Raw genomic sequence first — 24,908 nt, 5'->3', positions numbered from 1 at the left:
CAAGGCCCACTCGTGATTTGACACAATGACTCCGCTGAGAACATCTGCCCTTGCATTGTCTGTACCCGCAATGTGGATTGCCTGAACAGATACACTGTTTGCAATTGCCCACTGCCACAGAGTCACAGCTTCCTTGCAGAGCTTTAGGGATGCAGTACCACCATGTTGGTTTACATAATACATTGCAGTGGTGTTGTCCATTTGCACCTACACATACCGGTTTCGTAGGAAGCCTGCAAACGAAACAAGTGCAAATCATATAGCTCTCAATTCTAACAAATTAATATGTAACCGTGACTCCTTTTCCGACCAACCACCTTGCACAAACATTCCATTACAGTGAGCACCCCAACCCGCCAGTGAGGCATCTGTTGTCACCACCAGGTCATGATGGGTATAGCCAAAAGCCACACCTTTAAAGAGATTTTGATCCTTCACTCACCGTGCCAGTGAATGGACTATCCCCCTTGGTACTGAAAACTTCACTGAAGGTGCATGTTCTAGGGGCTTGTACTTCCTAACGAACCAGTTCTGTAATGATCTCATATGTAACTTGGCAAAAGGTACCACTGATGTAGTAGATGCCATGTACCCCAACAGGCGCTGTATGGTTTGCACCAGCTGAAAACGAGTCCTGGTCATAATGAAGATCAAAGATTTAATTGATCTCGCCCTCTCCTGTGGCAATACAGCTCTTGAAATGGAAGAGTCTAATACTGCCCTAATATATGACACTTTTTGGCTGGGCTCTAGCTTGGATTTTTCAAAATTTATAAGAAGGCCCCAAGTGCTTACAAGTTTGAACCACTTTACTAATGTCCTGCACTAATTTATCCTTTGTAGGAGCCACCACCAGCCAATCGTCTAAGTAGGGGAAAACAGTACAACCCTGTTCCCTCAAAAAGGCCACCAGGGGTGCCATACACTTTGTGAAAACCCTTGGAGCCGTAGAAAGGCTGAAAGGGAGTACTCTGTAACGAAAGACCTTGTTTCAGTACACAAACCCCAGGTACCTCCTATGCTCCTTCCTTATAGCAATGTGAAAATATGCGTCCTTAAGGTCAAGGACAGCGAACCACTCCCCTTGTTTTAACAATGACAATACAACTGACAAGGTGACCATCTTGAACTTTGACACCCTCAGAAAAGCATTGAGGCCTCTTAAATCTAAGATAGGACGTAAATCCCCATCTTTTTTGGGAACCAAAAAGAAGCGTGAAAAGAAGCCTGGTTGTGTTTCATCAGATTTTACTTCTTCAATAGCCCCTTTAGCCAAAAGAGCCTGAATTTCTCCTTCTAACTCGACTAACATACTATTAACGGCCGTTGATGGCCAAACAGTCTTTGGCAGTTCTGCGAACTCTAGTCCATAACCGCTGTTCACAATGGTCAAGATCCATGAGTCGGTTGTAATTGACCTCCATTCAGAAAGGAAAGGTGCAAGTCAGTCACCAAAATAAGAACTAGAGTTCCCCTACTCCCGTCAGAACTGCTTCGGGGTGCCTTGAGGATCCTTCTGGTGAACAGACGACTGAGATGAACGAGGCTTATACTGTTTACGTCTTCTCGATTGTTGAGAAGCAGAATATTGTCTCTGCGGGTGCTGATGGTAATACTGGTGCTGCTGATTCCTCCCATAATATTGGTATGGGGTATGTCTGGGGAAGTACCTCAGTTTGTAGGTTGTCCTCTCAGCAGCCATCACTCCCAAGGATTTGGCTGTCTGCCTGTCCTCCTCCTATTTTAGAGCCTCATCAGTAGTAGAGGAGAAAAGTACATCTCCTTCAAAAGGCAGACTTTCGATCTCGGCCCTTATCTCCATCGGGAGCGCCGTAGAGCATAGCCATGCATGTCTTCTCATCAACCCAGCCCCTGCCATACCTCTTGCCGAGGTATCCACTGCATGGCTGCCTGTATTCATCTTTTGTTTCGGTAATTGTATGGCTTCCATTTGTATCAATTACAGGGCAGAAATATATAATGACAACTTCTCCCAGATATAAAGCTGGTAACCAGCCATAATTGTCTGGTAGTTAGCGATGCGCAAGTTCAGAGCTGAAATTGCATACTGCCTCCTGCCTAAATTATCTATCTTCTTGCCCTCCTTATCTGGTGGAACGGAGTGTGAACCAGACCAGCGATGTTGGATCTCCTCTGCCACTAGAGAAGATGGAGGGGGATGCTTCAGGAATGCTTGCCATGTGTCTTGCTTTATTTTATACATCTGTTCTATCCGCTTAGATGTGGCAGGCATCACAGGTGTCTTTCACACCTTGTGAATGATTTCCTCTAGTCCCTCTAACATGGGAAAGCCTATTACAGCAGGAGCGTCACCATAGATGCGGCTCAGCAACGTATCTTTCGTCTTTGGAGTGGCTGAAGACATATCGATGTCCAAAGCCCTCGCCATCCGCACCATTTGCTCCGCATATAGCCGAAGGTCCTCAAATGGTGAGCCAGTACTCGGACCAACATTCACATCAGGGAATGGATCCGAGAAAGACTCAGAACTGACCTCGGAGCGGTCAACTTCCATGTCTCCTTCATCAGATGTCGAAGACAGTTCAGGAAATGGGGGCAGAAACCATCTATGTTCCCTCGAACCTGAAGGCCCTGGGTCCAGATGGCCATAGTCCATCGGCGCTCCCTGCCATTGGCAGTGATATGGCGCAGGGATGCAGCAGGCATGCTGATGTTGAACAGCCAATGAATGCCTCGGTTCCAAAGGGACCACATCACCTGATGCTTGTTGGTTCCGATGGGAATGACTCGAAGAAACAGAATGGCTTCGGACTTGATGCGAGGACAGCTTGGCTGCAATATGCTCCTCATCTGGGAACTTGTCAGATCCTACTACAGCAATGTCAGCCCTGCTCCCCGACTCTGACCTAATCCTCAGTTCCGGAATCTCTCCCTCAGACATCAAGTGAGCCGGGGAGTTCAAATGCGGCAATACACGGTGCAACCAACACCACATCATCAGTTTCTTCAAGTCTTGGCGATTGAAGGCGATGTGTCGGAACCGAAGTATCTCTGGAAGAACGCTTAGACTTCTTTGACTTTTTGGCTGGTGGTTCAGAAGCCCATCTCGACTTCGAACTTCTTTTAGAGCTCAATGTTTTATCTGTCGGATCCGATACAGACGTCAATCTCAACGACCTCGGTTCCTTTGTCGGATCCGATGTAGGGGTTGACCTCGAGGAGCCTGGTACTATGCCCGTTGGATCCAATGTTGGAACCGACCTCAAAGACACTACTGATCCAGCCCTTGAATGCTGCTCAGCAGCCACTGAAGCTGACACTGATTTTGAAACCAACTTCGATGCGTGCTCCTTAGACGACGGAGACTTAAGCACCTCTCCCTCTTTCAACACTTTATTCCATAAGGAAGCTTTCAGTCATTGGCTTCTATCATGTCTGGCCTTGGGAGTGAAGTTCTGGCAGATCTTACATGCCGTCACATTGTGCCCCTCACCCAAACAAAACAGGCAGAGTTCATGGGCATCAGTATGGGTCATCTTCATATTACACTGAGTACAGTGCTTAAAAAGTGCCTTTGATGCCATCTCGAGGTGATCAAAGACCACAGGGGCAAAACCAATATGCATCGTCAAACAGGCCAAATCAATACACACCGAGACGTTTCAATCCAAATCAGCAAGCTGAAATCGTAAACAGGAACAGTCCGAAAGTCAAAAACCGAAGAAATCACAGAGAAAAACACTAATGGAGAGCTCAAGTGCGAAGTTCCTCCTCAAGTGGCGGCAAGAAGAGAACTGAGGGAAGGGGCCGTTGCTCGCCGTTAAGTCATGTGACCATTTAGGCAGGAACGGTTGCTGTAGAACGTGAGCAATGGAGCTCTAGAAAGTATTATAGAATTCTCTGTCAGCTGGCCTGAGCACGTGCAGTCTCATGTGGGGCTTCACAGAAGAACGAAGATGAACTGAGAGTTACCCAGAAAGTAAAGAAATGGAATTCTCAGTAGATCTGGCCATCTACTTTGCCTTCTACTTTTCCTCCAAGGAACACAAGTTGGTTATCCTCACAACAGCCCTGTGAGGTAGGTTAGGCCAAGCATGTGTGACTGGCTCAATGTTACTCAAGGGGGGATTTCAACACAGGTCACTCTGTTCCTAATCAAATGCTCCAATATCTGGGCTGCCCTGGTGCTTAAGGTATGATTCCGTTTTTATATGTTGCTTTGGGTCCCTATTGAGAAGAAAAATTTAGCAAAAATACTTGACTAAAAAAAAGACCTCAACGATATCCATCTCACATCTTCCCATTAGGTAGAAACTGCAAGATTAAGTGCAGAGCTTCTTTTGAAAGAATCCTTGCTTGACTATACAAAGGGCCACTTCAGTTATCTTAACAGAACAGCTGGTGTTTAGAGTCATTATCAGAGATAAGCAGGGTTTGGCAAAAACCTGGAGAAAAAACGTTCTATCTTCTTAATAGAGGCTCGATGGGATGTTATTTACCTCCATGCTATGAAAAGCTTCAATAGCCCGTTTTTACACATTAAGTCTCTGTTAAAAGAACAGGACATTTTTTGCTAGGCATGTGGGCAACCCTAAGGGCAAGAATCATCTTACACCCATAGTTTCATATGGGAAGTTCCCCAAGGTAGATTCAAAAGACCACCCCCCCAACCCTTCTTCCAGAAATTCAAAACAGCTTAGAGCAAAGAGAATCACTGTATCACATAACATGGTACTGTCAGAACTCCCAAGGGTGAAAAAAGAGGGCACAGGACGGTATCCTGTGGACTGGCCTTGTTGATGGTGGTGCCTTTTGCCCAAGAGTAGTGCCATAGCAGGACAGATCCACGGGATCCAGCCCAACAGTCTGCTGAAAGCAGTCAGAAGCCCACTTGCCCCATGGGCTAGAAGATGACTTTCTGGAATCTATTAAGAAGTGCATTTATTTTAAGGTACCTATCCTGCCTTATATTCCAATAGGGCTCTAAAAGAAGCTTAGACATCAACTGACATCCAACTAAAATGATGACAGCTGCAGATAATTAAAAAGCAATGCAATCACCACTTCCCCCCCAGTCCTCCTTCCCCCTAGCTGCTTTTCTCCTTGCTGTAAGAAACGTGTGCATGGTTAGGAAAATGCAGCACAGGGGAATAGGCCAGGCAGCACCTTCCACCACCTGTCTCCAAGCTGTGTCCTATCCTGCCACTTTTTAAAATGTTGAGCAAATGTATGTATGTATGTATGTATGTATGTATGTATGTATGTATGTATGTATGTATGTATGTATGTATGTATGTATGTATGTATGTGTTTATTTACTTCATTTATATCCTGCCTTCCTCCCGAATGGGGATCCAAAATGGCTTACATCATTCTCCCATCCTCTATTTTATCCTCACAACAACCCTGTGAGGCAGGTTAGTCTGAAAGTATGTGACTGGCTCATGTTCACCCAGCAACCTTCCATGGTCGAGCAGGGATTTGAATTTGGGTTTTCCAGATCCTAGGCCAACACTCTAACCACTGCGCCAAGCTTGAGTCTTTCTCAGACATCATCCCTTTCCTTTTGGAACTGTATCAGTGGAGAGGAGCTGATCCACATCTGGATCAGTCAGCAGGAGAACTGGCACAGTTCCCCTACAGCAACTGGATGCCAGAGGAACAGAACTGGCATACAATGGTCAGAAAGCCTTCCATCTGTGATCATGATTTACTTAAGTTTTAGAATTGGCTTGAATCTGTCAGCCAGCCAACCGAATTTCCCAGTTTTCATTTTTTAAAAAAATGTATTTCCTCCTGCTATCACTTGCTTGGCAAACACTATTCAGTCCCTCAGCGAGAGGACTAGTTGTGCTATTCTTGTAGCTAGGGATTGCAGCTCAAGGCCATGAGCCATCTTTGGGTTTACTGAAATGGAAACCCAAGTGCATTGCAGAGGATTCTGGGGGCATGGTTTAGGGTTCCTAATGATTTCATGAGGGCATAGACCAGGCCTGTTGGGCCCCACTGCTGCCCCCATGTGAGCAGAGCATGCAGCCTGAAAGACCGCCAGCCACCCTGACCCAGTGATGGGCTATGGCAGGTGCCATTGGCTGTCCATCAGTTACTGGGTTCAATTAAAGGTACTGTCTATCCCATGTAAAGTTCACCATGGCCTTAGACACTCATATCTGCAGGGCTGGCTCTCTCCCTGAGCTCCAGCATGACAGCTTTGCTCATCTGAGCAGGGCCTTTTGCGGTATCACCCAGCAAATGGGCAAGATCAACAAGTCCCGATACATGCGCACTCTCTGTGGTCCCCCCACCCGCATTATGAAATGGCCTGCCTAAAGAGGCCAGGAAAGCTCCCCCTCTCTTGCCTTTCCACAAACAATGCACAGCCGAGTTATTTGGGAGGCCTTTTTACTCAGGTAATAGAGCTGTGCTGTACGAAATGGTTCAGAGAGATGCTCTGAAAAGGGACAGGGACCGTATATTGTGCTATGGAGTACTGCCTGTTGGTGTAGATATGTTTCTACTGGGAATTTCTGACATTTAATATCATGTCAAATTAATTTGGTTTTGTTTCAGCAATGTTTCATCTCTATTTGGATGTATGCTTGCTTTCACATTTCTGCAATCCATACACTGTTGTATTGTTTACTGAATGTCCCAGCCACTGATCATACTTACATACACTGCGTATTCTGCCTTGAGTCTCGGTGAGAGAGGCAGATTATAAAGATCATGTATGTATGTATGCATACATAAAGGCACATAAAACTGTCCTTCAGGGCAGCTTGCCACATTCTCCCCATATAACTCCCCTAGCTTCTAGCTGGATCTCAGAGCAGTATGACAACCCACTGCTAAGGCAGAAAGAGCCTCCTTCAGGGCAGGGGTTTGGAGAACGCCCACCAACCCTACAGATACAATTATGAAAGCCCAGCTCCTCCATATACTCATAACTAAGTATAACTAAAGCTCAAAAGTTGTGAAAAATAAAGCAAGACAAAGGGAAAAAACATACTCACAGGAAGTCCTGAAATATCAGAGTATTTCTTGGCTGCTTTAAAAGAAGGAGGAGCATCAATACTGAAGTCTGGAGAAGGGCCAGAAAGAGAACAGAAGAAAGGGCATTTAATGATAGGACCAGTTTAACATGTAGCACTGCTTAGTTAATAACAACAATAGTGCTCTTATATACAGCTCTTCTGGACAGATTAGTGCCCCACTCAGAGCAGTAAACAAGGTCAGTAGTGTTCTTATTATTCGCACAACACAGCTGGGGAGCTTGACTGACTTACCCAAGGCCACCTGCAAAGCTCATGGCAGTTGTGGAAGTCAAAACAGCAAGAGCGTTGATATGCACCACAACCACTATGCTACAGCAGTTCTCAATCCCCTCCTTAAAGCAGTTCTTAACTCAGATAAAAGTGGAAATGATGGTCTATCGCATTTTTATGCCACCTTTCCTCCAAGGAGATCAGAGCAGCATGCATGGTTCTTCCCTCTTCCCATTTTCCCCTCATAACAATCCTGTGCAGTAGGCTCTGCTGAGTGTGAATGGTCCAAAGTCACCCACAGAGCTTCATGGGAAGCAGGAATTTGAACCTGGGCCTCATAGACCCCAGTCCAACACACTAACTGCTGTATCATCCTGGTCCTCTCTATCTGTAAGCACAACCAATTAGTTGTGTGGTCCCCGGGAGTGGATATGCATCTCCTGGAAACACTGAAAATACTTCCAGGCAGTTCAGTGGGGACTGGATCTGCTCTGCAATGCAGAAGGGGTTTAACATGGAGGTCCTATTTCACTGTCACAAATACCAGCCGTTGATACTTGCCTTCAATGAATCTGTCTCATCTTTAAAAAAACAGAAACAGCTCTGCCTTTAGGAGACAACATGGACACATGAACAATTGAGATTAATGCAAAGACAAACAGAACTACAAAGAAGTCCCAAGTAACACAGGACTGGTTCTTATTTACTTTCCCAATTCTTGCCCCTATGCAGCATTTATAGTACAGGTCTATATTATATCTTTTGATAGCAAAGAGCATCTGCCTGGTCCCAAACTGACCAAGCCTGCATGGCTGCAATCTCTCTCCCACAGAGAAAACGGTTTTTTTGAGAAAGTTGTTATTTACAAATACATGAAAAGCATCTAAGCAGCTTACAACTAGGATCATTTAGTTGCCATGGCAATGCCCTTTCAGAGGCAAGGATTTGTTTCAGGTTCTTCCAGGTTCTGTTCTTCTTTCCAGCTGCAGCTCCTCCAATGCCAGAATGCTAAAGTGGTTTTTAAGAGAAAGAGAAAGCAAACAAATGCATTCAAATTGGCATTTTACTGGTGAATTCACCAATAGTAAAAATCATTCCACTTCTTTACTTCAACAAATGCTAGACATTTGCTTCTGAAACACAACAGAGAAGGAAATTTTGATCTCTGCCATAACTAGTATAAGTGGAATGAACAGAATATATACTTTGAATGTAGAAAACAAACAAAATATGGTTGGGTTGCTGGGAACACAAGATGCAGGGATCTCCTAGTGCCAGCCCATCCAGATGCAGGACCTGTGATTTCCATTATCATATTAAACCAGGTTGCAGCCAATTAGCTTCTCAACTGAACCATGATCTCACACACCAGGCAGACTGTAGAAAACCATCACACAGCCAGGCAGCCTCTGGTGCTGACTCATTTATCTCTGCCCACCTCACCTGTGACATGTGGCACACCCACGAAGACTCCAACCGCCTCCGTATGTTAATAACCCCTATGCCATGTCCTTCCCTGGTCACTGTGGGCTGACAGGCCTATGCATCTGGGCTCCAGATCTTATGTGCTATTTAGACATTGCATGCAGTGACTGAAAGCCAGTAGCTCAACTAGCCACCTGCCAGACTTATGGCTACTGATCAGCCCTCTCTGCTCACTCTCTTTTTACTGGCACATTGGATGGAGCAGTGCAAATAGACTGCTGGGGGAGAAGCAGGTCTACAGACTTCATCTAGCTGCTTGCCATTTTTTGATGATTTGCTGACCAGGCTTATGCACATAAGTCTCAACAGCTGGATCAAGGGAGAAAACATCTGTTGGCACATGTAGTTCCCCATCCAGCACAGAATACATGTGCAAAAATGTGTGTCTGCATGTACAGTCTTAGTAGCTGGATTGGGTGGAAAATATGATTAGCATGAGAAGTTTTCTGGAAGTTAATCAGAAGAAGAGTGAAACAGAATGCTCTTAAAACAACAATGCCCTGTTGGCAAGCATAATCTTGAGTTTTCCTAGCTGTTTGGAAAAAGAAATCTTTGCCACTGTTGTGATAATGTTAATTTTGCTTATCAAAGCAATTACTCTCAAGCAGTTCATCCAGATCCCTGAAGAGGTAAACATGCTGTACTTTTCAGTGAAAAGACTTGCTTTCAAGTTGTTTCTTTTTAAGTCTTAGGACTGGAAAGGTAGTATTTATCATTTCAGCTGCTATTATCTTCTTATCTCCAAACTCACACAATGCTCTATAGAGAGGTCTGGGTCAATGTGGGTCATGCATTGTGGGTCAATGCATGAAAGCAAAGGGTGGTAGCAAAGGTAAAATATGGGAACGGGATTCATTTGTGGATGCTCTTCCAACAACATGATTTCTCAGGGTAGAAGCTGCAGCCCTCCCTGGGTGCTCATTGATAAAGATGGGGGCTTACACCTGAGGAAGTATGAGAAGGATTGGGGCATTCAACCAATGTTTTCTTGTTTGTTGACACAGTATTTGTCATTAATGCATATCCGCAATGTTTGATTTTATGTTGCTTTTTATTAAAAAAATATTCACAGCAAAAATGATCATTTTTTTAACAAATCACTAATTTTTGAACAAGATTAAAACACTGTAAGATGAAAGCCGGTATCAAAGCAGAAATGGGATAAACAGGGGAGTAAAAAAGTCAAACAGACACAGAACCACTGACATGAAGCAAAATCTCTGGAGTGGTGTAGTCTCATGTAAATCTCTGTTGATGGAAGGGATTTCTGTCAGTGGAATGGGACTTTCTTGCCTCTACACTCCCAATACGTCCCTGGAATGTGGTTTCCAGGGAACAGGGACCCCCCCCTCCCCGCCCCAGGAAAAGCATGCTGGTAGAGGGGAGTCGCCAATCATTGCCCTTTCCATTAGCAGAAATTTTCCACCAGATTCAGCTCTATTTCTAAAACAGATAGTTTTATCCCCTCGCAGAATGCAAGCAGTGTCAGAGGTGGGAGAGGGCATTCCAGAGCTCCAGAGTGACTCCTGGGAACTTGGCCCCGATCCTTGCACATAACAGCCTGACCTCTAGGCGGCTGGGTTCTTGGAGCAGGTGGGACCAGACTGCTTTGAGCTTTACGGGGCCAAGCCAGCACCTTGAACAGGGCCTAGGAGCACACCGACAGCAAGCACAGATTTCAACCGGCTGCATCGTGACTTTGCCTCCAAGAGCCTCGTGTCAGAATGGCTGGACCTACTGGACTAGCTACCATTTCTTAAACATTTTCATGGGCAACCACATAAAGCACATTGCAAGGATCCAATACAGAAGTCACTAAAACACAAATGACTGTGGCCACACTCCTCCTTTCCAGTAAAGGATGCAGCTGGCAAACCTGCCAAAGCTGGTAAAAGGCACTGTGGCTCACAGGCACCTCCTGGGTTTCAAAAAAAAAGCCTGGGTCTAGCAGCACTTCCAAGCGGCAAACCTGACCTTTTGTGCAACCAAGGCCATCCCCCAAAGCAGGGCAAGATCTAGACTGAAGTGGACCTAAATACTAAGTTTTAGCCAAGAGCATCTGAAGTTGTCTGGCCACTATTCTCTGCATCACCTTACTAAGACATGGTATGATTCCAGTCTATTAATTTTCAGATCATTCAGAAATGACTTTTGGAAGCGGGATCTAACAACTGCTCTCTTTGAAGTGACACATACATGAAACTGCCTTATACTGAATCAGATCCTTGGTCCATCAAGGCCAGCACTGTCCACTCAGACTTTCCAGGGTCTCAAGGAAGAGTCTTCCTGATCACCGCCTGACTGCAAGTTACTTATTTTAAAACTGGAGATGCCAGGGATGGAACCCAGGACCTTCTGCTTGCCAAGCAGATGCTCTACGACTGAGCCACAGCCCATCTCTTGATTATACTAACCAAAATAGCTTGCTACAAATAGATATTAATTGCAAAGAACAGGGATCAAGAGGATAAACAAAAGATAAAAGAGAATGGAAGATTTATATTCACTTACCGTGAAGCTTCCTTTCTCGGTGGTCTGGGAGTGGGTCAGTCAAGACTGCTGGGAAGTAGCTCCTCCTCCTTCTTGCAGGGTCTGTCAAATCAGACGATTCCTTGGGGGAGGGGCTCTTCCTTGGCCTGCCAGTTCTTTTCAAGCCCGTGATCCCCCGAGTTCATGACACTGGATCTCCGAAAGTCCTTTTTTATTTTATTTATATTTCAATTTATTTATATTTCAATTTATATACCGCCCATCCCCAGGGGCTCTGGGCGGTGAACAGTTAAAATCAATAAAAACAAGAACTAAAATCAATATACAAACAATAAAACAAATTAACAAAGTGCAGTGGTGGGGAGAACCCTCCCTCACCCCAAAGGTGGGAGGCCAACATGGCACCACCCCCTTCAATCACCGAACGCCTGGCGGAACAACTCTGTCTTACAGGCCCGGCGGAACGATAATATGTCCCACTGGGCCAGGGTTTCCATTGACAGAGCGTTCCACCAGGCTGGGGCCATGACTGAAAAGGCCCTGGCCCTGGCTGAAGCGAGGCGGGCTTCCTTAGGGCCGGGGACCACAAGTAAATATTTATTCGCTGATCGAAGCGATCTCCGGGGAACGTACAGGGAGAGGCGGTCCCGAAGATATGCCAGTCCCAACCCGCTCAGGGCTTTAAAGGTAAGAACTAACACTTTGAACCTGTTTCGGAATTCAACCGGAAGCCAGTGCAGCTGGCGCAGGACAGGTGTGATGTGTGACTGGTAAGGTATACCAGTCAGGACCCGCGCCGCCGCATTCTGGACCAGTTGTAGTTTCCAGATCAGGCCCAGGGGTAACCCAGCATAGAGTGAGTTGCAGTAATCTAGCCTGGAGGTGACCGTTGCATGGATCACTGTAGCCAGGTCCTGGGGCGTCAGGTAGGGGGCAAGTTGCCTGATCTGACGAAGATGGAAAAATGCAGACTTGGCAACCGCCGTGACCTGGGCCTCCATCAATAGGGAGGCATCCAGGAGCACACCCAGACTCTTTACCACTGGCAAAGTTGCCAGTGGTGTCCCATCCAGGGCAGGGAGCTGGATCCCAACATCTGGCAGCCCCCGTCCCAGCTGCAGGACCTCCATCTTCACTGGGTTCAATTTCAGCCTGCTCTGTTTCAACCATGCCGTCACAGCCTCCAAAGCTCTGGTCAGATTGTCTGGGGCCGTGTCTGGCCGGCCGTCCATCAACAGAAAAAGTTGGGTGCCATCTGCATATTGATGACAACCCAGCCCAAACCTCCGCACCAACTGGGTGAGGCGGCGCATATAGATGTTAAATAACATCGGGGAGAGTATCGCCCCTTGGGGAACCCCGCACACCAAAGGGTGACAGGGCGATAGATCTCCCCCGAGCGCCACCCTCTGTCCCCGACCCTGGAGAAAGGAGACCAGCCACTGTAAGGCTGTCCCCCTAATCCCCACGTTGGCAAGGCGGCTGGCCAACAAATCATAGTCAACTGTGTCAAACGCTGCTGTGAGATCAAGTAACACAAGCAGCGATGACCCGCCTCAATCCAGATGCCTGCGAAGGTCATCTGTGAGGGCAACCAAGGCTGTCTCCATCCCATGGCCAGGACGGAAGCCAGACTGGAATGGGTCCAGGACTAGAGCATCATTCAGGAATTCCTGCAGTTGTACCGCCACCACCCGCTCAATCACCTTGCCCAGGAACAGGAGGTTCGACACTGGGCAGTAACTGGACGGGTCGGTGGGCTCCAAAGATGGTTTTTTCAGGAGGGGCCACACTACCGCCTCCTTTAATGCTCCTGGAAAACCCCCAGAGCTCAGGGAGATGTTAACAATGGCCTCCAAATGATCCCGTAGCCCCTGAGCTGGCCTTCACCAACCAGGATGGGCAGGGGTCCAGAGGACAGGTGGTTGGCCTCATCCCCTGCAGGATCCTGTCAACATCGTCCTGAGAGAGCAGCCTGAAATGGTCTAATACCATTAGACAAGATTTTGCCTGCAAAATAGCTCACAAAAGCCTTGCAGCCTCTCTGATACTCTGTAAAAACTTATTAAAATCCTAACATGACAACACTATAAACGTGAAAATAGAAGAACTTTCACAACTGCGATAACTTCCCTCGAACCTTCCCCTTCTATCAAATTCTATGCTATGTAGGGTGGGTTTGGACTGACCCACTCCCAGACCACTGAGAAAGGAAGCTTCATGGTAAGTGAATATAAATCTTCCATTCTCCTGTGGTCTTGGGAGTGGGTCAGTCAAGACTGCTGGGATATACGTATAGCAGTATCTCACTAGAAGGGTTTCTAATGTCTGATCACAGAGTGTGCTGCAGCACCTGTCTACCGAGAGTGGCTTCTGCTGAGGCTATCTTGTCTATAGTATTTTGTAAAAGTATGTGTAGACTTCCATGTTGCTGCTCTACAGATCTTTCCTAAAGATCGGAAGGCCCTATAAGCCGCTGATGTGGCTGCCCCCCGGAGAGTGCGCTGTGATTCCCTATGGTGGCGTTAAGTGTCTAGCTCTGTAAGCTGAAGTTATGCACTCCCTGAGCCATCTACTTAGTGCAGATGTGGATACCTTCTCCCCTAGTTAAGTCTTTCTAAAGGAAACAAACATGTTTTTATCCTTGCGTATGTGTCTAGTCCTATCTATGCAGTAGCTTAGGGCCGTCTTAATGTCTAACCTATGCCATTCCTTCTCCTTCTCATGCTTCAGGTTACTACAGAAAGAAGGAAGCACTATCTCTTCACCCCTATGGAAAATGGAGTTGACCTTAGGAATGAAGGTTGGGTCCGGTCTAAGAACCTTATCAGAGTGAAAAATACATAGCTCATTGTTCACTGATAGGGCTCTCAGCTCAGAGACCCTTCTGGCCGAGGTGATTCCCACCAAAAAGATGGTTTTAAGTGTTAACCATCTGAGGGAGCAGGTAGCCATCGGCTCGAAAGGTTCCCTGGTGAGGGCCTTTAGTACAACACTGAGATTCCACGTTGGGAACCTGTGCACCTGCAGAGGGTTCAATAACTTAGTTCCCCTTAGAAAACGTCTAATGTGAGGGTAACTGATTAGAGATGTTCCTTTCTTCGACCCCCTAATGGCAGAGATGGCTGCCGTCTGTCTTTTAAGGGTGCTCATGCTGAGTCCTTTGTCCAAACCCTCCTGAAGGAATGCTAATATCATCTTAATTGGAGCAGTCAAAGGGTTGCTAGATTTATCGCTGCACCAGCTGCTAAAAGTCTGCCATGTCTTATCATAACTCTTGTTCGTTGAGACCTTCCTGGAGGCGAGCATCGTCTTAATCAAGTCTTCAGAATGTCCTAAGTCTGTCAACTGTTTGCATTCAATTTCCAGCCCGCTAGGTTGAGGAGTGCCGATGAAAGTGCCTCCCTTGCCACAGTAGATCCTTCCTCTGAGGCAGTCTCCACGGTTCCCCCTTCTAGAGCTGCATCAACTCCTGGAACCACGGCCTCCTCAGCCAGAACAGAGCAATCCCTATTACCTCCGCTCTCTGTTGGATCGTCCTTTGCAATACCCTGTCCAGGATCTTTACTGGGGGAAAGGTGTATAGTAATGCCTGAGGCCATTCCTCGCTTAGGGCATCCGTCCCCGTTGCGCCCACCTCCTTTCCTCTGGAAAAGTATCTCAGATCTTGGTTATTCTGTCCTGATACGAATAGGTCTACTTCTGGTCTCCCAAATCTCTGGCATATGTGGTTGAACATCTCTTCATTTAGCTTCCGTTCCACTTGATCCACAACGGTCCTGCTCAGCCAGTCCGCTATCATGTTCTGAGTGCCTGCCACATGAATTGCTCTTATGGATCTCAGATTTTCCTCTGCCCAGATCATAATCTCCTCGGCTTCTCTGTTTAGTTTCCTGTATCTGCTCCCTCCTTGCTTGTTTACAGCCATCATGCTGTCGGTTTGTACTAAGATGTGTTGGTTCATTAGTACCTCTTGAAGACTGCAATCCTATTTTGATTGCCCTTAGTTCTAACAAGTTTATGCTGTTTTCCTTTTCTTCTTCCAACCACAGCCCCTGAGCCATCTTGCCCTGTGAGTGCGCTCCCCATCCTGACAGGCTTGCATCTGTTGTCATTACCAACCAATTTGGATCTCAGAGAGGTGAACCCTCTGTGAATCTGTCTGGGGCCGTCCACCAGCTCAGTTCCCTGACTAACATGGCTGGAATCCTCACACTTCTCTGCCACTTGTGGGAGATGACTCTCTGATACGGCTGTAGAAAACTCTGTAGTGGTTGGGTGTGAAATCTGGACCATTGTAGGATGATGTATTGTCGAAGGCTTTCACTCTGAAGATGCCAGTCACAGCTGCTGGCGAAACATCAGGAACTACAACGCCAAGACGATGGCTATACAGCCAGGAAAATCCACAACAACCATTGTAGGATGTCTTGGCATGACACCATCATCCCATGGAGCTTGGCCAATTGCATCACCTGTACAGTCTCTGCTCCCTGCACCTCACGTACTAAGGAATTTATCTTCTACTGTCTGTCCGTAGAAATGGTTCTCTCCTTGGTGGTGTCTATCGCTACTCCCAAATGAAGGATTCTCTGTGTTGGGGACAAGTTGCTCTTTTCCCTGTTGAGCACAAAGCCGTGTCTCTCCAGACAGCCCATTGTTCTTTTCACTGCCTCCACCCCCTCTGAGAACATCGGGGCTTTTATGAGAATGTCATTGAGGTAAGGGCAAAGTGCTACTCCTTGTAGCCAGAAGTATGCTACCAGGGTAACTAGCACCTTTGTGAATACTCTTGGTGACGACTTCAGGCCGAAGAGTAGGGCTTTGTACTGGAAGTGTTCTCCACCGTACGCAAAGCGTAGATACTTCCTGTGGGACTCTCGGATGGGGATGTGGAGATAAGCCTCCGAGAGATCTATGGAGACTAGGAAATCTCCCTCTTGAATGGCTCCCATGGTGGACCTCAGGGTTTCCATCTTGAACTTTTTTGACTTGATGAATTGATTTAGCCATTTCAAGTCCAATATCGCTCGAACATCCCCATTTTTCTTTGGAACGATGAAGAACACCAAGTATACTCCCTTGTTCCTGTACAGTAATGGTACCGGTTTCTATTGCCCTTATGTCCAGAAGGTGTTGAATAGCTTCCTTGATTTTGATATGCTTCTGTTCCAAGTGAATTCCTTGGAATATGTAACAGACGTGTCGGCGGCTTCGTTTGAAATTCCAGAGAGTAGCCCCTGGATATTGTTTCCAGAACGCACTTTTCTGAGACAGTATGTTGTTATTGAGTCGCAAAATCCTGCAGCAACCCCCCAATCTGATTCACTGGAGGTCTGTGATAGTCATGCCTGGTTTGTTTTCTTTTGTCCCTTTGTCTGTTGTCCAGATTTGCGAAGGGTAAATGCCTTGCTGTCATTTCTTGATCTTGACTGCCATCTGCTTCTGTATGTCCTGGCTCCACTTTGGCGGTTAGGGCGTTAGTAGTCATGAAAGGAGTGCCTGTCCCTCACTTTTGTTTCCCTTTTCTTCGACAGAAGGACTTTTTTCTCCATGTCCTCTACCAAGTACTTGTCTTGTGCCTCCCCAAAGAGTTTCATAACTGCAAAGGGTATAGCTGCCACCTTATTTCTAGCCAGAGGGCCTGCATCCCAATTTCTCAGCCACGTATTTCGCCTCATGGTTACATTGAAACCCGTCTCTACCTGACATCTGGAAGGCGTCCAGCGTTGCATCTGTGGTGAACACTGCTGCCAGGACTATCTTCACCTCATTCTTGATCTCCTTGATTACATCTCTGCCCACTGTTGCTAGATCCGAAGCGCAGGTGAAAATCGCCCTTGAAAAAAAGATGCAGTGGCTTAAGCTTTTAGAGCTGCTGCTGAAGCCTCAAAGTTTCTCCTTAATGCCTGCTCTGTCTTTTTATCTGATGGGTCCTTTGGCATTTCTTCTGCATCCATGGGCAATACGGACGCCAGGCTGGTAACCGGGTCATCCACGACCAGCAATTTAATCTTTTTCATCACCTCTGGTGTCAGGGAGTAAAATTTGCTGAAAACCAAATGGTATGCCTTAGGTTTAGCTGGGTTATCCCATTCAGCTTGTAGGGTGCTGTGAAAAATAGCTGGCAGTGGTACTCCCGCTTGAGTGCTACCTAGTTTTGGAAGCGCTCTCTCCAAACCCTGAGGGAAGGCTGGATTTTGTTCTTCCTTACCAGTCGCTGCCTGTGCAATCTCAAGGGTTCTCAGGACTTTAGGAAGTAATCTAGGATATACGTCTTGTGGAAAAATCCTGATTTGGGAAGGACCTATCGGTTCTTCCTGTTCCTCAGAAAGTTCCTCTTCATCACAGTCTGAGTGTTGCTCTGATAGCCCTGACTCTGATGTAGACCCTTCTGAGATGCTGAATCCTCTTGACTCCGGAGTAGTGGCCCTTTCTTTCTTTTTGGTTTTGGGGAGGCTGGGGAATGACCTAGCCTTGGCCTTTTGCTAGTCTCTGTTTTCAGTGGTGCTTTCTTGGGAGGCTCCTGTTTGTTTGCCACCCTCATAGCCTCTTTGATCTCTTTCTTTAATTCTGTCCTGAGCCATGCCAGAAGAGTAGTTTTGGCATCTTGCTTTGAGAGATCTAATTCTGAAGCCTCATGGTCTTCCTCACTAGTGGCAGGTAGAGAGTGGCTTGATATTGGTGAACTTGGTAGGTCAAGGCTGCCACTGAGGCCCTCTGCCCTGCTGGGTCCTTCCAGGCCTGCCTTAGTCTCCATTCCCACCAAAACTCACTTCCCACCTAAAAAAGGGGAAGGGGGGCAGTGGAGGAGAGGGGGGAGAGAGAAAGAGAGAGGCAGAGAAAAACTGGACCATTTTAACGCATCAGAACCCAGAAAAGATTCATGCTCAGACTACCTCCAATTGTAAGGTGCAGCCTTACTCACGAATAGTGCCGGAGCCCCACCTCCCCCCCCATCATGCTGTAAAGGCACTTACCAGGGTTACCAGGACTCTGCTGAGAAAACCCTCACTTGCCACCGCTGGCGTGCTCCGAGGGAAAGGCTCCGTCCCGTTCTCCCTCTGCAGCTTCTTTGTGCCAAGTTTCCTCCCCCGACGCTGCAGGCGCCTGTTGGGGATCAGCCGCTTCCACGCTTTTTGCCCTCAGGAGAAGCGGAGAAGAGGGGGATATGTTGGCCCCTGTTGTGCGCCTCTGCCGCCTTGCCCTGTGGAGCTAGTGATGGGGGGGATGGAGGGACAAGCCCTTCCTTATCCTCGCGGCTGCTTCAGTCTCTTCTTTCATTGTCTTCTTCTTCTTTTTTTGAATTGTCATTGCTGGAGCGCAGCAACTCAACACCCTGCAGGAGCAGGGCCTGAAAAAGGTGGACTTTCGGAGGTCCAGTGTCATGAACTCAGGGGATCATGGGCTTGAAAAGAACTGGCCAAGGAAGAGCCCCTCCCCCAAGGGATCATCTGATTCGACAGACCCTGCAAGAAGGAGGAGGAGCTACTTCCCAGCAGTCTTGACTGACCCACTCCCAAGACCACAGGAGAAGAAGAAGCATCTATACATAAATTCTTAAAGCAGGTTCCTTGTGGCGCTAAAAGGTAGGTCCCAGGCCTGAAAAGACTGAAGACTTATGATACACTAAACAATGTATTGATATTATCTGTACAAATAAAAACTTACAGTGAAGCTAGGTGCCTTGAAAGGCAATGGTTTGCCAGAAGTTTCCACCGGCCCTGTGCTGGAATCTGTGGGCACGATTTTATTCTCACTCCCAGTCTCTGTACTGGCACTCTGGAAAAAAGATTTATTCAGTTTGAGGACTGGGAGGAAGACAACAATATGTGCAATTTCACAGCCCCCACCCCCCCACCCCCGTTCTGAAGATTCACTCACAGGACATAGACTGTATCATCCATAAACTGCTCATGCAGACATTCAGAGAACAATGTTCTAATGGCAAAAAAAATGGAAAGAAGGAAAAAACACCCTGTGGTGCTTTAGAGCAGGCAGAATGCAGCAGCATGCTCCTATCCATGTTCACTCAGATAGAAGTTCAATGGTATTCACTTCCTAGGAAGCGTACTTTGGATTGTAATCTATGAGGCCAAACTATCACTGCTGTTGCATATGATTTTAGACAGATCGTGAGGGGAGAGCAGGAAGGGATGAGCCAGTGCTATGTTCTTGTGGCCCTTTCTTCCATGCCCAGGGTAATGCTGATTGCCACTTTGGGGTCAGGAAGGAATTTTCCTCCAGGCCAGATTGGTCAAAGATCCTGGAGGCTTTTTGCCTTCCTCTGGGCACAGAGTAGGGGTCATTGAGGGAGGTGGGGTAGCTGCAAATTTCCTGCATTATGTAGGGTTTGATGACACTTGGGGCCCATTCCAGCTCTTTGTTTCTATGTTCAATTGTCATAAACCCGGGTTGCCAGAGTTTGTGAATGTGCCTTGCACCTTCCCTGAAGAATTAGTTAGAAAGGAACTCCAGTTTCTCCTGATGTGAAAAAATGCCTTGCTTGTGATCTTCTCAGAGGCTCTTATGATTTTCATTTTAAAGATGTAGCTGATCTCATTCCTGCATAACAGACACATGAGTTAAAATCCCCACCTATTAAATGTACAGAAGCCACAGCTTGGGGATAAAGCACATTGGTGCTGTGCAGGAGGCCTCAATCCTTAGATCCTACAATTAAAGGATTTCAAGTTGCAAGGCTGTCAGTCAGAGGCCCTGGAAAAGCACTGCTCACTGGCATTCTGGAAGACAATGGGGAGGACAGCAGCCCTACATCTTGCCAGATAACAGGATCTCTACTCATCTCCAGTGTTGTCATTGTCACAAACACACTTTGCAAGTGTTCATCCCTTGAGGATTACCCTGGTTTCCTTGAGGCAATTCTGAGGCATGAATTTTGTGAAGCAGTTCATATCAGAGGAATATCTGACAGAAAACCTTCAAAGTCTCAGGCAGAGGCATTTCCTCTGATGCAGGGCAGAGAAAAAGCAGACAGGCTTAATGACTTTTTTGCCTCTGTTTACTCCCTGAAGAACTCAGGCACATCTGGAGATAGTAGAAAATGTGACGGGACACCTGGGTGGCTAGTTGACATTGACAGAGAGGTTGTGGAGAGGCATCTGGCTGCACTGGATGAATACAAATCCCCTGGGCCGGATGGGGTGCACTCAAGAGTGCTCAAAGAACTTTCTAGAGAACTTGCAGAGCCTCTGTCCATCATCTTCAAGGCCTCCTGGAGGACTGGGGATGTGCCACAAGATGTGAGAAGAGCGAATGTTATCCCAATCTTTAAGAAAGGGAAGAAGGATGACCCGGGAAACTGCAGGCCGGTCAGTCTGACTTCTGTTGCTGGGAAGATATTAGAACAGATTTTAAAGGTATTGATCTGTAAACATCTGAAGGACCGCTCAGTGATCCGGGGAAGTCAGCATGGTTTTGTCCCTAACAGATCTTGCCAGACCAACCTGGTTTCCTTCTTTGATCGAGTGACCAGCTTACTGGATCGGGGGAACTCTGTTGACGTGATTTGTCTGGATTTCAGTAAAGCTTTTGATAAGGTCACCCATGACATTCTGATGGGCAAACTGGAAGACTGTGGAGTAGACTATAGGACAGTTCGGTGGATAGGGAACTGGTTAGAGGACTGCACCCAAAGAGTGGTGGTCAACAGCGTTTCAACAGATTGGAGGGAGGTGTCCAGTGGGGTGCCGCAGGGCTCGGTTTTGGGCCCGGTACTTTTCAATATTTTTATCAATGATCTGGATGAAGGAGTGGAAGGGCTGCTCATTAAATTTGCTGATGATACCAAATTGGGAGGAGTGGCAAACACCCAAGAAGACAGATTTAAAATTCAACAAGACCTGAATACTCTGGAGAAGTGGGCAGCTGTGAATAGGATGCAATTCAACAAAGACAAGTGCACAGTGTTACATCTGGGCCACAAAAATGGGAAGCACAAATACTGGATGGGGGATACACTTCTGGGCAGTAGTATATGTGAAAGAGATCTTGGGGTAAGAGTGGACTGTAAACTAAATATGAGCAGTCAGTGTAATGCGGTGGCAAAAAAGGCCAATTCAATCCTGGGTTGTATCAAAGGGGCCATAGCATCGAAATCGCAGGAGGTCATAGCCCCTCTCTATACTGCCTTGGTCAGGCCGTACCTGGAGTATTGTATGCAGTTCTGGAGGCCTCACTTCAAAAAGGATGTGGACAAAATCGAGAGGGTGCAGAGGAGAGCGATGAGGATGATCAGGGGTCTGGAGACTGAGCCCTACGAGGAAAGGCTGAGGGCCTTGGGAATGTTTAGGTTGGAGAAGAGGAGATCGAGGGGGGGCATGATTGCTCTCTTTAAATATTTGAAAGGCTGTCATTTGGAGGAGGGCAAGGAGCTGTACCAGTTGGCAACAGAGGGTAGGACCCAAAGCAATGGGCTTAAATTGCATGCGTAAAGGTACCGGCTGGATATTAGGAAAAACTTTTTTCACAGTCAGAGTAGTTCAAAAGTGGAATCAGCTGCTTAGGGAGGTGGTGAGCTCCCCTTCACTGGCAGTTTTCAAGAAGAGGCTGGATGAATATTTCTCAGAGATGCTTTAGGCTGGTCCTGCACTGGGCAGGGGGTTGGACTAGATGGTCTGTATGACCCCTTCCAACTCTATGATTCTATGATTCCCAACCTCTTTTCCCTTGGAGTCTTTTTATTGGAAATGCCAGGAACTGAACCAGGGTACTTCTGAAAGCAATGTGTGCGCTCTAACATTGAGCTATGATCCTGGATAAAAGAGAAAGAATTAAAAGTATGAGCTACTGAGCCAGGAAAAAGCAAACTGCCAGGAAAATCTTTATTTCCTGTTTTTGTAAAATTGCATTACTAGGACACATCAGGAAGGAGATTTACACCACTTTGCTGCCATGTTTGGGGTTTAGTTGGGATTTTTCCCCCTTATTACTTTGCTTTCAAGGTTGCTAGTATTAATATTTAGCATCCTGTTCCCAGAAACTTCACTGTATATCTGGGTTTATTTCATGGGAGGAGAATATACATTTTTAGAACATGGAAGCAGAATGCTTTCTTTGGCTAACGGAAAAACAGTAGCACACTTTTCTAAAACCACTAAAGTTTAATTCTTCCTTAATTGACTGAAATCTGAAATTGCGGATTGGTCCCGCTGCTCTCATCTCACCTAGCTATGGCTGGCCTTGGCACTTCATGGAAACCCACTTTTTATCATTTCCCCTTTCATGCCAACTAAGGATAAAACTTCATACACTGAACAAAGTTGGATTATAATACTGAGCTCATGCCACCATCAAATTTGTCTCTTTAGCTCAATTCTGACACCGAGTCAAACTATGGTGCACTAACTCTACTTACATTCCAAACCATGGGTTAAGCTTCCCAACTATCAGGCAAACCAAGCTTTTGCTTTCTACCTGCTTAGTACTCCTGAGTAGGGATGTGCACTTCGGGTATCCGATTAGGAAAAAATGCCTGAATTGGACTCAATTTGGAAAGATTTGGTATTTCCGAATTGGGGCCAGCATGCGGATCGCTTTGGAAATATTCGGAATTCCCGGAGGCAGCCATTTGCAAACAGCCAGCAAAGTTCTGCAGGAAGCTAAAGCTTCCCGTGCTTTCTAAGAGGGGAGGGGGGAGAAGGAGTGAGTGGCTCACTACCTCCTCACAACCCCTCCCATCTAGCAAAAAAAGGCGGGAAGCTTTGCTTTGCTGGATGTTTGCATTGCAATGCAAACAAAGCAAGCAACCAGAGATTCCCGCCTAATTTTCAGGTTGGGAGGGGTGAGTGCTAGACTGGAGTACAAGGGGGAGGGGGAGGGGGATCAGGGAAGGGAGAGGAGAGTTAGGAGTGTCCAATCCCACTGCTGCTTTCTCCTTCCAGCCAATGGAATATCTGGAAGGAGATGCAGCAGGGGATTTAAATTAGACGCTGGCCTTTGGGCCAGCTTCCATTGTGTTCCTGCTGGCCTAGAGAGAGACTGTGTGAGAGAGTGCCTTTTTCTCACTGTCTCTGTGTTGTGGCCTGCCCTGCCTGGAGTGGACTTCTGCTGTGCCTGTGAGGATCATCTCAGCACTGGACTTCAGGAGACTGGTAGGATAGCTTTTCTATTTAAGGGTGAGGTGGGGAGGAAGGGAAGGGAATTTAATTTGAAGCTTTTTACTTTTAATTAATTTTTTGTGGGAGTGGATCTGTGTGTGGGGGGGGGCAGCCTTTTTTTTGCTTTGAGTGGCTGCTGGCTGGGGCATTTGTTTTTTGTTTTAAGGGTTTTATTGTGGCTTTTATTTTCCAGTGGGCCTGGGCCTTAAAGGTTTAAAGGGTTAGGGCCCTCATTTTTTCCAGTTGTTGGGGGAGGGTTAATAGTATTTGGATTACTATACTAACCTGCTTTTGTTCTGTTCCTGGCCTAGAGACACTAGAGAGACTCCTGCTGGAGCTGCCAGCTGGTAAACGCTCTCTGTCTCCAGTTAGGCTGCAGCCTGCCACTGAGGAGGAGAGGACTTCACCCATGGGATTCCTGCCTGCCTGCCTGCCTATTGCTGAACTGCAGGACTGGTGAGTTAGTGACTCACTGGGTTTTCTATTGGGGGGGGGAGCTTTTGCTTGTCTGGGTGGGCAGAAGGGAAGGGCATTTAAAGTTACAGTTGGGGCTTATTGTTGCCGGGGGAGTTAATGTTTTTACAGTTAGTGCTGTTAGTTCAGCTGTGTTTGGTTCTACTTTGGGTTTCCCAGAATAGTTTAAATAGTGTTTTTAGAAGGTAGGCTAGTTGTAGGTCACTAGACATTCACTGAATATTTACCCTCTGAACTAAATTAGAGAACCAAGTGTAGTTTTCCCAGTAAATAGGCTTCAGTAGGAAAAGAATTAGTTAAAAGTTAGGGTCTGATAGGCTGCCCATTAGTTCTCCCCTAACTAGGGATTCACTGCCCATCTCTGGCCCCCTTGGAGCCAGGCCGGGCATTTACTGTGGTAATAGGCTTTCATTTATATTGGGGTTTAGGGCCAGCTTGATTCCTGAAGAATTTAGCTGTTTGGTGTATAGGTTTAGGTTCCCAAAAATAAATAGGGCCTTTTAAAAAGATATTTAACTGACCATCTCCAGTAGTAACAGAGCCACAAGAAACATAGATTTAGAAACAGGTAGATAGATTTTGAAAAACTACATTGTAAATTTGGGTTTGTTTTTTTAAAAAGAAAACTCAACCTCAGGTAGTTAGTGTAGGTTCCAGGAGGGGAAAGTATGGATAACAGGAAAGCTGAAAGGGGCCCTGGGAAAAGGCCAGTGGTTAGCCTAGAGGGGTGGAGGGGAGGGGGAGGGACGGGGAGTGTTGCAGCTCTCCCCCCATCTGAGCGGAGGAGGCCCTCCCCTGCGCTGCTTCTGGTGACAGGAAGAGGGTTTGCAAGGCCCTCTTTCCTGAGGTAGCTGCTGGAGGGCCACCCCCCAACCCAGGTGTCTGAGGCAGGGGCTGGCACTGGGTATGGGCCTGCTGCTGAGGCTCCCCTTCCCCAGCGGTTGAGACCCACCTGCTGGAGCAGGGGCAGCATGTGGCGTCTCCTGGGATGGATGTGGGACACATGACTTTTCCTGCATTCCCGCTCACCCCAGGGACCCGGAAGATGTTGGAGGAACTGCAGGAGGAACCCCCTGAGAGGCGGTCCTCCCCT

General features: G+C 46.9%; 1 protein-coding gene across 4 annotated transcripts in view; it reads right to left on the bottom strand.

Moving 5' to 3' along the window:
* Positions 1-24,908, bottom strand: part of INO80C (INO80 complex subunit C) — a 70,504-nt gene that overhangs the window by 5,666 nt on the left and 39,930 nt on the right. For 2 of the 4 annotated variants that reach the window (XM_054991533.1, XM_054991534.1), the window contains exons 2-4: positions 18,894-19,004; positions 8,144-8,255; positions 6,996-7,063 (exon numbers count right to left, since the gene is read on the bottom strand). In XM_054991533.1, coding sequence (XP_054847508.1) covers positions 6,996-7,063; positions 8,144-8,255; positions 18,894-19,004 — 291 coding nt within the window. Of the gene's footprint in view, positions 1-6,991; positions 7,064-8,143; positions 8,256-18,893; positions 19,005-24,908 lie in introns of all 4 variants that reach the window. The other 2 variants (XM_054991535.1, XM_054991536.1) reach the window with 2 other exon arrangements.

This window comes from Eublepharis macularius, chromosome 11 (assembly GCF_028583425.1).
Source record: "Eublepharis macularius isolate TG4126 chromosome 11, MPM_Emac_v1.0, whole genome shotgun sequence".
Lineage (NCBI taxonomy): Eukaryota > Metazoa > Chordata > Lepidosauria > Squamata > Eublepharidae > Eublepharis > Eublepharis macularius.
This window is presented reverse-complemented; position numbering and strand designations above follow the sequence as displayed.